Genomic DNA, 11,658 nt, shown 5'->3' with positions numbered 1-11,658 from the left:
AAAAACATTTGTAATCTGTCTGTGACAATGTTTATTCATGCTGGCAGCTGTAATGTTGCCTCCTCCAGAACCGAGATGTGAACTGTAGATGACGTCCAGGGCAGGTGGGACAGCATCATTATGTCCTGTGTCTATCAAGAGGAGGAAGTGAAGTAGATGAAGGCCAGTTGTAAACAAACACCTGTATGTGTAAGATTGAACACATTTTGCCCGTGATTCCTAATAATCAGCAGCGGTTGAATATAGCCATTGCTTTTAAGAAATGCTGTCTATGCTCAGGTGCAATAAACAGCTGGAGTAAAGAAGAAACACTGCAGTGGAGCAATATAAAATGCTTGTTTAGCAGGTTGATTTTGGCTTATGGGGAAAAAGAAGTAAAAGTATGCAGCTATGCACAGATGAACTGGTTAAATAAAGAGCTGCAGAAGCATATAATGAAGTTGAACAACGCCCTTTCTCTGAGTTGACCTGTGGACGCAGAGGCTCTGAAAAATAAATCCATTTTATGACAATGCTCAGGTTAAGGTTTGGGTCAGGAAAACAGTGTGGTTTGGTTTAAAATGGCTATTTCTTTTACTAAGGTTGCAATAATAAACACTTGGTAAAGGCTAAAGAATAACCTTGGTGTTGTAGTCTGATGTTTCGCTGTTGTTTTGATAGCTTACATAAGAATGATCTCAGTAAGTTTCATGTGGCCAGGTAGTTTTTTTTACAGTTTTTTTAATTTGGGGGGACAGAAATGGTATTATTCATTCGGTGGGCCCTTTCACACCTACCTTCTTTGGTCTGCACCTTCAGACTTTTCAATCTAATCTGCAGCAAAATAACATTACATACATTATCTGTTTAGGCATCCATTTGGGAGTATAATGCAGGCATAAATTTAGGTACTAGAACTGATATTGTGAGGGACAACAGTTGCGTTTGTGCATCCCCAGTTTGCCTTTTTGAATAGTCACTTTCTTAGAAAGAGTTACACATGTGAGTCAGGAACCGATCTTGCCTGATCTGACTTCTTGATAGAAAATAGAATGTGACTGATGTCAGCGTACAGTACAAGCAATCGGGGAATCCAGATGTAAAACACATAAGGTTTTTGGGCATTATCGTGTCACTACTACCCTCCCAAAAAACATGAGGTGCGCTGTCAGGACTTCTCCAGAGGGATTTGTCTAGCAAAGGTTCGCTGTACCTCTGACTCTTCTTGTTTTTATGAAAGATGATGAAACATGAGATCAGTTCCAGTGAAACCCCAGAGAAACACATGACCAGAGAAGAGAAATCAGGTCATGTGCAAGAAATGGTAGGAAATGGCTGTATAAAAGTATGGCTGGCAGAGACCCATGGGCACAGCACGGGGAACGTAAGTGGCTTGTGTATGCGCAAAACAAAGGATATCTGAAAAAGGGAATTTTAGGGCAATCAAGATGTAGGAGCCTCAAGGACCCATGTTAAACCCACAGCTGAAAATAATCCAGACAGGAGGCAGGGGTACAGCTGGGAAAACAGTACAGGGATGATGGGGACAAATAGAGACATTTTTCACCAAACTCTGAGTCACATTTGAGAGACCAAAGACAAACTTGTTCAGCCGCTGTTCTCCCACATCTCTGATCTCTCTCTCTGTCACACACACACACGCACACACACACACACCAGCGTTGGCAGGTGCTACAGTCCACCTTAAGAAGTCAATTTATGAGTTGATGGAGTGTTATGATCATGGTATAGCCCTGACAGTATGTACTCATTTCTGTATCAGCAGTACATTGTCCTGCTCTCTATCTCTTTATGTTAATAAACATGTTTGGGTTGTCTCACTCTGTGCGTCTGACCACTTTCAAATGCACTGATGACACCCATTCACTCTTTGCAAAGAGATCTAAAAGATAAAACTCAAATTGAGAGACGATATATTGATATAGCTTCTTTTGCACTCATTATTCAGCTATTCAGAGGTGAAATAAAAAAGTTTTCTGTTGTTGAGAGAGTTTACTCTGATTCATTTTTAAAATATCTTCAGGTTCATCTCAAAGCAGAAGAGTGCAGAGTTGCTCTAGTTTAATTTAATTCAGTAGGTTGATCTGAATATTCATGTATTACTGTAATAAACCCTAATGGTAAAATTATTCACAGTTTTGTCTTGAGTAGAGGCATCCTTTGGCAGTACTAGATGTGTTTGTCAGATTTCATTCATGAAAGAAATTAACAGCAAGGTTTTTATCTTGATGAACAATGTAATAATAGAATATGCCTAATTTGTTGCCTGTCAGCACAGATTGTTTTGTACATGAAGCCAGTAAATTGAACAATGGGTCCTGTTCTAAGTTTAATTACAATGGACGTGTTTTTAGTGGGCAATACTGAGGTATAATATCCCTCTTACATGCACCATGTACAACATTAGCCTGGTTAACGGTTTCCCTTTTACTTCCAGTCTTAATGCTAAGCTAACCTAATTGACTGCTGGCTGCAGCATAATGATTTCCGTACAGACATTAGAGTGGTATCTATCCTTTCATCTAGCTTTTGGCAAGAAAGTGAAGATGCACATTTCACACAATATTAACTATTTCTTTAAGTTGCAGTCTGTTAAGCCCTCTTGGCCAGCGTAAACTAGTCTTCATTTAAGCGGTAGAATATGGCAAGAATGAATCAGCCTATTCCATCATATTTCATGTAATAAATCTACTAATTATCTAAACTGAAATGCATTCCCCTCGGTCACAAGTGTGATGTTTGTATTGTATCTAAAAGTCAAACTGCAGTCAGTCATTAATGCATACAGTATACTGCAATACATATTCTTCTTGCTACAAGCACTACCCCTCTTTGTTCAAACAATAAAATGTGTTCTTTTACATCATTTCTCAATGTTCTACATTCATAAACTATTCCCTCCCAAGTCTCAGTTCTTGACACCATTCAGGCTCAGAAGGGATGAGCCCCACACAGAATAGGTAATACAGCTACTACCAGCTCAGAAATAGACGAGTAATACCAGAATCCCTGTCTTGTCATTTCTCACAGGCTTAGTCTCGCTTTTATCTTTGATATACATTGTATCCTGGTGTAATGCAGAACTCATGTCTCTTTATCCACTGTGTACCTGGGCTGACTCAGCAACAGAACATTCTTCAGGGAAATGATGTTGTAGTTTTGCTAAGGGAAAGAACTTGAAGGACATTTTTGCTCAACACAATGTGCCACAGGAGCAGCCTTGCAAACCTTGATCTGCCAAGTCTCCACTGCATGGTAGTGTTTGGCTGGACTCGACTCTACTCACTCTTTTGTTTTTTTTTTCATTGTCAAAAGTTGTGGATTTTTAGTATCACCTTGGTCGAGCTTCCAAGCAAGCTGAGCCGATACTCTGCAGACTACTGACAGGTCGGAGAAATGGCTCCCTGATACCTGGTACCAAAAGTGAGTTGAATCCAGCCAAGCAGTGCCATGCAGTGGAAACATGGCAAAGGAGAAAAAGAAAATATGTCCTCAGGCTCGGTCTGTCTGTTTGTACAGTGGAAAATGTTTCTTAGCAGCCCGTCATTTGTGCTGTGTCAAACGACATTTTCAGATATAAAAACTCTTTGCAACTTTTATCAGAATAAAATAATTTATATTCTCTTCACAGGAAAGCAATTCTGTGTGATTGTCAGACAGACTGTTGGATTTCAAACTGGAATAATCTGTTTGCAATAATAAGCATTCAAGACCATGTCCAAAGTGAATTACATAGATTAAATTAATGACTTGGAGTAATGGCTCTCTTTTCTCAACTTGCTCTTTTTTTTCTCATCCCGCTGAAAAAAAGATGTTAACAACATGTTATTGTGGACACTTGATTGAATGAAAAAAAGGTACAAGCAAGAAGGCAAATAACAGTCATATTTACTGTAAGGTTTACACTCAGTGTAATAAAATGCTCATTTGGAATAATTGTAAATTTATTTTTTTTATAATTTATTGTAACTCCAAACAAAAATAATTTCTACAAAAAATATTCAAATAATGTCATATAATAATGATACGTGGTTGATATCTTTTCTCTCTCTTTTATATTTCTCATAAGTTAAATTCTGTTAAATTCTGCTTCCTGAATACTGTGTGAAGATTAAATCTCGCTAAGTGTGGCAACAATCACTCATTCCTATAACAACCATAATAGTGACTATTTTTTTATAATTTGTAACCCCCTGGATATTATATAATATGTATAATCTCAGCGACTGTTAGTGGGCACATTAGATACAATGACTGAAGATATAATTTAAAAAAATGCAGCAGAAGTAGAATAAAAGTCAAATTAAGTCTCATCTTTTGAGAAGAAATGAAACCTGGTTAATATACTATGTAGGCCTCAGCAGCAGGATCAAACGCGCACCTCGCCTCTCGACTCGTCCGTCGTGTCGACATGTCTTGTGCTCTCAACTGAGTCTGACCACACACATGTTGGCCGTCAGTCTAACTGAAGCGAGATCCTTAAATCAACCAAGAAAAAAACAAAAAAGAAAAGGTCCTTGTGGTTACAACAGCCATTCCCTTTGAAGTGAAACAGTGGTGATTTTAGTGTTTCGTTTATGCTTTTTGGTTTGATGCACATTGCTCCAGCTCAGGAATAAAGGGAACAGTGGTTGGTATGATTTTTTCCCCCTTTGTCTGCATCTCTTTTCTCTGAGGTCGCTCCCATTTTTTTCTCTGTCCTTCTCGCACCTGAGCACACACTCAGTATCATAACAGTCCTGTGGGGTGTGTGTATGTGTGTTTGAAAGGAGACTGGGGCTAGTTAGTGTTATGTCGCTGTGTGTGCTTTTCGAGTGCTGTGGTGTGTGTTCATCGGGTCCACAACTGGGGCGGCCCTACCAACACTGGGTCACCCCTTGCCTCACGTACACACACACACAAACACACACGCCTTGGTCTGAGGGGGGTTTTCTTGGCTCAGTGGGGAGTTAACGTGGCCAGCAGGTGGGCTAGCAGAGTGCAGAGCAGCAGGGTGGCGGTGGAGAGGTGCAGGGAAGAGGCGGTGTTGCAGTCCTTGCCCGCCTCGCAGCGGGAGTGTTGGCACAGTACCCCCTTAAACTCTGGAGGACAGATGCACTTCTGGTTCTGGTAACATGTTCCTCCGTTCTGGCACAGGAGCATCTCCTCATCGCAAACGTTAGCTGTGAGCAGAGATGAAAGCAGATAGAAAGAGCAGCAAAAGGAGAAACAGGAAAAGGGAGAGTGATGGAATTGCAGAGGTAAGGAGAACGAGAGAGAAGAGTTGGGAATAAAGAGGGCACAGCAAAGTGACAGAGTGACAGGAGGTGAAAAGATAGTGGGGGAGTGAAGTGCACAAAGACGATAGAAAGATGTATTGGCAAAGAGAAAGAGGTGAAGGAAGACAAGGAGGGGCGATGTTAGAAAAAGCATGATGGGAAACAAGGATATGGGGGAGGAGAAGAATTCAGGACAGAAAGAACAAAGTAGAAAAGAAAGCAGGAGGAAGGAAAGAGGCAAGATAAATTCTCCAGTCTTTGCCTCAGGGACAACAACAGGTAACACCTGCCTTTTTTGTTTTTGCAGCCCTTTTCTCTGTCTATTTTTCTTGAGCCTACACTTTCTCAGGGTCAAGTTAAAATCGCTGCTTCAAACCCAGCAAAAATACACTGCATGTGTGATATTTGTTAAGCAATGATTGGAGGAACAAATAGCATCATTAAATGCTATAAAAGGCATTAGGAAAAGCACAGAGGTAGTTGTACTGCACAAGATACTTGACCTAAAAATGTACAGAGAGGAAATAGAGGATCAGGCTTCTGTGACAAGAAATAATTATGCAAGGTAAGATTTTTTTATGACACCAAAGACAATTGGCTCAATAGCATTTGAATATTTGTAGTCAGATGTCAAATCTAAAACATACTGTATTACTATTTACTACATAGGTCCTGTATTCTAATAAATATATTCACACTTAAAAATGGATGCCTGTGGAGGTTTAGTGTGTGTGTGTGTGTGTGTGTGTGTGTGTGTGTGTGTGTGTGTGTGTGTGTGTGTGTGTGTGTGTGTGTGTGTGTGTGTGTGTGTGTGTGTGTGTGTGTGGAGGGTCTATGTAAGACTGAGGCCCCTGACTAGATGGTAGATGGTAGAGGAAGGCGATTCCCTGTAATGGGGTTAAGGAGTGACAGGGTCATCAGTTAAAGGAGCAGCTGATGCTGCTAATGAGCTACATGATCTATTCCCATGGGAGTATAGAAAACATTGGAGGATGCAAAAGCTAAGTGGCACAGTCATTCGTAAAGGTCCCGGAAGGCTACAACATTTGTTCATCCTTGGATTTTTTTTGACACCAACCAACGAAAGATCAGTCTCTTTCTACTCACAGTAACAGCCTTGTTTCCAGTAGTATCCTGGCAGACAGTCGTCACACTTGGCCCCCGTGGCACCATCTTTGCACTGGCAGAATCCTGTGCCGTTACACCGGTCATGAACAGAACCCATCTGGTTGCAGTTACACTCTGAAAGGTGGGATCGGAGGAGAAAAAAACAGATTGATTTCTTTTAGAAATTCCTGCCTGCCTGCTTTTTGGGATATGACCTAGAGTTTAAATGACTATAGTCAAAAATTTGTGCATTTGTATTCAGACCACTGTCTTTGGCTTTGAAGCCCTGTTACAGCACTATGCATGTAACGTGGAGGTTCTCTAAAGTACAGAGATGCCCCACGATGCTACAGATATTCACACCTGAAATTTTAGCTCGTTTCATCCCTAAACATTTCTGTGTTATCAGATGCAAATGCTGCTGATGTTATTTTTTACGTAAAAATAACAGATAATGAGATACACGTAATGCTGCTTTGGCTGAAAGCGACTGATTTAATCACATTTTGTTTTGCATTCCCACAGGTCTCATTATTTTCTCAGACAGTACACAAACTGTCACAAGGTCTGGAAGAAATTGAGGTTTTTGAGCAATCTTTCAACAAATTCACTGGCATTCCTTTTGTAAAAGCAGCAGCTATAATACAGCCAGCAATACTGGGACTACAAGACTACAGATGTCCTATGTCAGAAAGTGCTGTATACCTGTGTATCAGATGCTGTTTGGGAAATCTAAATAGCAATCTAAATAGCACTGCAAGTTCTTTTGATCGCAGAATATCTGCTTTCAAATGCATGTGTAATAAGTAAAGAGAACATTTTGGTATTTTGAACAGTTGAGAGAGAATCAGGAGTCTTTTTGTTGTGCTGGATAATTAAACTTAAGTTCAGTCTGTTGAATGTCTTGTGATTCAAATGGTTTATCAAACACCATAAACTCATATTTATTCTCAAAAAAAAAACCCTTAACTCTCCCTCTCTACCAGTCTTACAATAGCTCAGTGATGTGATCAAACTACTTACTGAGAGTCATGTCAGATCAGTCTGACAGGAATTTACCTTTTTAGCACAAGATGATATTGAAGTTTTTTTTTTTTTTTTACATAAATTACTCATTTCTGCAAGTGATTATCATTTCTGATGCATATATCTATAGAAGCTGACTGATATCCACATCAGTGGTGGTTGGTGATAGATCAGAGATGGTAAAAAAAAAAACTGCAGATTTGTCAGTCACTTGATGATGAACCAAAGTTTCTCTGATGATTTGATGCAAGCTGAGAGTTTGTCTTCCACTTAAACCCAAGATCAAATTAACTCATTTACACTAAAGCGTATTAGAAAATATTCATAAAAGCGAAACAAGCCAAGACGGCCAGATGACACAGACATAGAAATGCGGTTGATATCCGTGTGTTTGTGGCTCATGTGCATTAACTGGGATTATGTGAGCCACTGAGAGTGAAAGTGTGTGGAGAATATAGCTCTGTAAATGTCTGTGCTAACGCATCAGTGTTTGGTTTCTTGCTCTAGAGACGCTGGTGTGAACTGATTTCTGTTGCCACGCTCGGTGTGCCAGTGTGCTGGCAGATGAGCTAATGGGGCCTTATTTGTGCTGACTCCAAGGCCTGGCCCTGTGTGCGCCTCAACTGCAGCAAGTTTACCCTCCAACCCCCTGCAGTCCACCTACAGATGGATCCAAATCAACACCAGATTTTAGCTTCACAGTGACCTCTTATTAGGACGTGCCCTTAATAAGACTGAGTTTCGAAAGAGTCTGTGAAATCATACAAACAATGCATATTGCTGTCCATAAAGATGTAAGAGTATCTATCTACAGTACAGTCAGAAAATATTGAAGTTGTACAGCTGTATGTTTTTCTTTTTGTCTTCTTTTGTGTGGATGTGGAATGAGGTTCAAGTATTGCCTTTCAGCTTTAAGGGTGCTTGAGGGTGTTTGCATCAGTAATAGAAGAACAATGGTGGACTGCTGAACTGAACTGCAGAATGAGGCTTTGAGTTTGTCACTATGAGCGACACCTTTCATATTACACATAGTCATGTGATCCATCGTTAAAATAAAATATTGATTACTGCAGCTTTAAAGTTATGTTAACATGTCCAATTACTTTCTATTAGATAAACACACTTAACTTGAATCTGATTTACTCTCACAGTCATTGTTTCCTTTCAAATCCTATTTGCTGGAGCACAGAGCCAACACAACAGTGTGTTTTATGAAAGTGTTAGGAAGGCACCTCTACAGCTGAAAACATGTTTGATAAAAACATTGTTTGTTGTTTTGTTTTTTTACTGTATGCATCTATTTAAAATTTCACTACTAGATGACCTTGAAGTAATAATTTTCACATTAAAAAAATGCGTAGTTGCATGGATTTGAAAACCAATAAACAACTACAATATCTCATTGTTAATCACACATGACATGCACTCCACCACTGTACTGACTAACACACACAGACACACACCGTCCCCCTCCATGCACTCTCTCGGTCCCCCCTGCAGACTGACCGATGCAGACGCTCTCGTCATCCAATTCGGCAGAGGCGTTGCGGAAGTATCCCAGCCTGCAGTGTTGGCAGTTCTGGCCCCTGGTGTTGTGCTTGCAGCTGACACATGTGACGATGTTCAGGTAGTCGATGTAGCTGCAGCGGTTGGAGTGGCCGTAGCACTCACAGTCTAAAAGAAAAGAGAAAAATTAGAGTTTCTTTTATTTGTGATAGCTCTAGTAGAAGCCAATATTTAAAACCTGAGATAGGATTCTTCTTTGACGGTAGGAAATGATAAATGACTTGCCCGAACAGATACGTCTTAAAGTTTTAGTCTTACACATCAGTGAACAAATGAATGACTCTGAGTGTGTTTTATGACTTGCCTTTCTGACTCTATATTGGTTCAATAAAGACAAACCACTCCCTCACCATTCCTGCACTCACAGGTTTGCTGAGTCTGCTTCACTGGGCTGCACTGATTACTGATGGGAATTCCACTATCCTGTGTGTGTGTGTGTGTGTGTGTGTGCGTGCGTGTGTGTGTGTGTGTGTGTGTGTGTGTGTGTGTGTGTGTGTGTGTGAGTACAGGCATGTTAATTGTGTCTGGGAATTTGACTGTGTTACAGGATGAGTGGATTATAAGATACAGTATCATAACCTAGGGAGTTTGAGGTGAGTGGTTCGGTACTGTAGGTGTTTTCAGACTGACACTATAAAATCATTCTGACCCTGCTTAACCTGATAAAAAACCTCTATTCCCTCTCCTCTGTGTTCACTTTTTGCTCCTCATTTCCACAGTCTTAAATCCTCTTTTATAAAGTGCTGCAAAATCAGAGCTCTTAATTAAATTTTCTCTTTGTAATTCATGAATTATCTGAGAGGATTTGATTGCAGGTTTTACTCTACATGCTTGTGCGCTTGATAAATTAAGACCACTTCCAAATTTCACGCCCTAAAACCAAAGCTAAAAAAATTATGGTGTGGAGAATAGTGTATAATTTTCCCATAGAGAGAGAGAAATGAAAGCCTGATCATTTACCTTAGGATCTGCATTGTGCAGAGAGGTGCAGTGAGAGGTGGAGGGGTGTTGCTCTACATTCTCGCTACGATTATCTTGGCTGAGGCTGGTACCTAATTAAGGTTTTATTAAGCTTTAGAAGTTGGCTGCAATACTGTGCTGCAAGGCATCACTGTCCTCTAAAGAGGCGTTTACCAGGCATGTTTATGCAAATACACATTTAAATGCACATTAAAAAGTCGGAGTTTAGCTGTTTAATCAGCCGTCACATTATTATTTTATTATTGTTTGGTTGATGATGCCAGCTGAAATATTAATGAGCTGGTTTAAAGGAAGCCAGCGAGAGGAGCACCATAAAGTGCCTCTCTCAGCACTGAGGGAACCATGCTAGCAGTGGGGGAAGAACTGCCTAATTAAATATAAATGGCCAATTACTCCACAGACTAGAGAGGCAATGGGACATTGTTCCACAAATTAATGTTACGAGTCAAGATGCTGCTTTATTGGTGTTTATCAATTGTGAATTGTTAACAGTGAAAGACAGATTGAGAGAAAGAAAGAGCTGCCTGCTTCAAAGAGTCTGTGAGGGGTAAAGAATAATGGTATATTTTGCTAACAAGCACCTTCTCTAAAACCGCTAAAACAGGAATGTCAATGTAGGCAATTGTTTGATGGTCTAATATGAATTTAAAGTCGAAACACTTACCTTGATCATGCACATGAGGCAAACACAACCACGAGGGAGTCACAGATGCATAGGGAAGGAATGAGCGAAATGAAAAACATAAAACGTGCAGTGGCAGGAATTTTTCCACAGGTTTTCTACTTGAAAAAACAGCACCCAAATGACAGAAAGAGTTTACAATCCTCTGATCTGAACCAAAGAATCCAAAGGATTTAACCGAGCTCAAGGCTCCTGTCTGTACATTCAGACCGCGTGCTGCTCGTGTTGGTCTCTTACCTTTGAAATCATCATATATGATCCCAAACAACTGTCTGGCCTGGGGCTCTCCTGAGATCAAGAGTTTCAGAAGCCCTTGAGGGATGAAGGAATCTTTGTTGAAGACTTGTCTACCAGATCATTCACTGTGCTACAGTCATCTACGACACTATACCTTCACACAGCTGTAGCAGGTATTGCCTATAGGTCACTATCAGTACTACAAAGGTGGATGGGATTCCCACTGGATTCCACCTTAAAGACAGGGTTTGCTTTGTTCTATAAAGCTGACATAATCTTCACCTAGTGCAGTGTTTCTTAACTGGTTGGACAGAATCCAGAAGTCTCCCTCAAGATTTTGTGAGTGTCAAAGACCAACGGTTGTACTGCACCTGACTCAGAGAATTCAAGTCAAATCTGATTTGACAGCCTTATATTTGACTATTTGTGGAATGGAAAATGGCTTGTTTTTAAAGCATATGATAGATTTTTAGATTAATGCATGAAATAATTTTCAAAACACTCCAGAAAGATAAACTGGAAAGCTCCTTCTAAGCTTGGAAACAGCAGTTGGCAAAACAATCCCACCGCCAGGTCCTTGAGAGAAGTAGCTGTCCTGGAGCTTTTGATCTCCAAGAAGAAGGTCGCTAACCACATTCTCCAAGGTCAAGAATGAACTCTCATTCCCAACTTGAGGTGATGGACTATGGCCGAAAATTCTAGTCAAGCAGGTTGTGTGGTACGATCGAAAGTTCCTGGACAACTCCTAATTGACCCTGTGGTGAATTTATTTTGCCACACTGAAAAGCAGTTTTTACAACT

The 11,658-nt window shown here is 40.3% G+C and overlaps 1 protein-coding gene across 1 annotated transcript in view; it reads right to left on the bottom strand.

Moving 5' to 3' along the window:
• Window positions 1-3,694: 3,694 nt before the first annotated feature.
• The window catches only part of LOC121622840 (netrin-G2), a 65,948-nt gene continuing 57,984 nt past the window's right edge, over window positions 3,695-11,658 (bottom strand). Inside the window, 3 exon segments of the mRNA XM_041959853.1 lie at window positions 3,695-5,162; window positions 6,366-6,500; window positions 8,898-9,065. Coding sequence (XP_041815787.1) covers window positions 4,939-5,162; window positions 6,366-6,500; window positions 8,898-9,065 — 527 coding nt within the window. The 3' untranslated portion in view covers window positions 3,695-4,938.

The sequence above is a fragment of the Chelmon rostratus genome, chromosome 19 (genome assembly GCF_017976325.1).
Source record: "Chelmon rostratus isolate fCheRos1 chromosome 19, fCheRos1.pri, whole genome shotgun sequence".
In the NCBI taxonomy this organism is placed as follows: Eukaryota; Metazoa; Chordata; class Actinopteri; order Chaetodontiformes; family Chaetodontidae; genus Chelmon; species Chelmon rostratus.
Note: the sequence above shows the minus strand (reverse complement) of the source record. Positions and strands in the feature narration are given on the sequence as shown.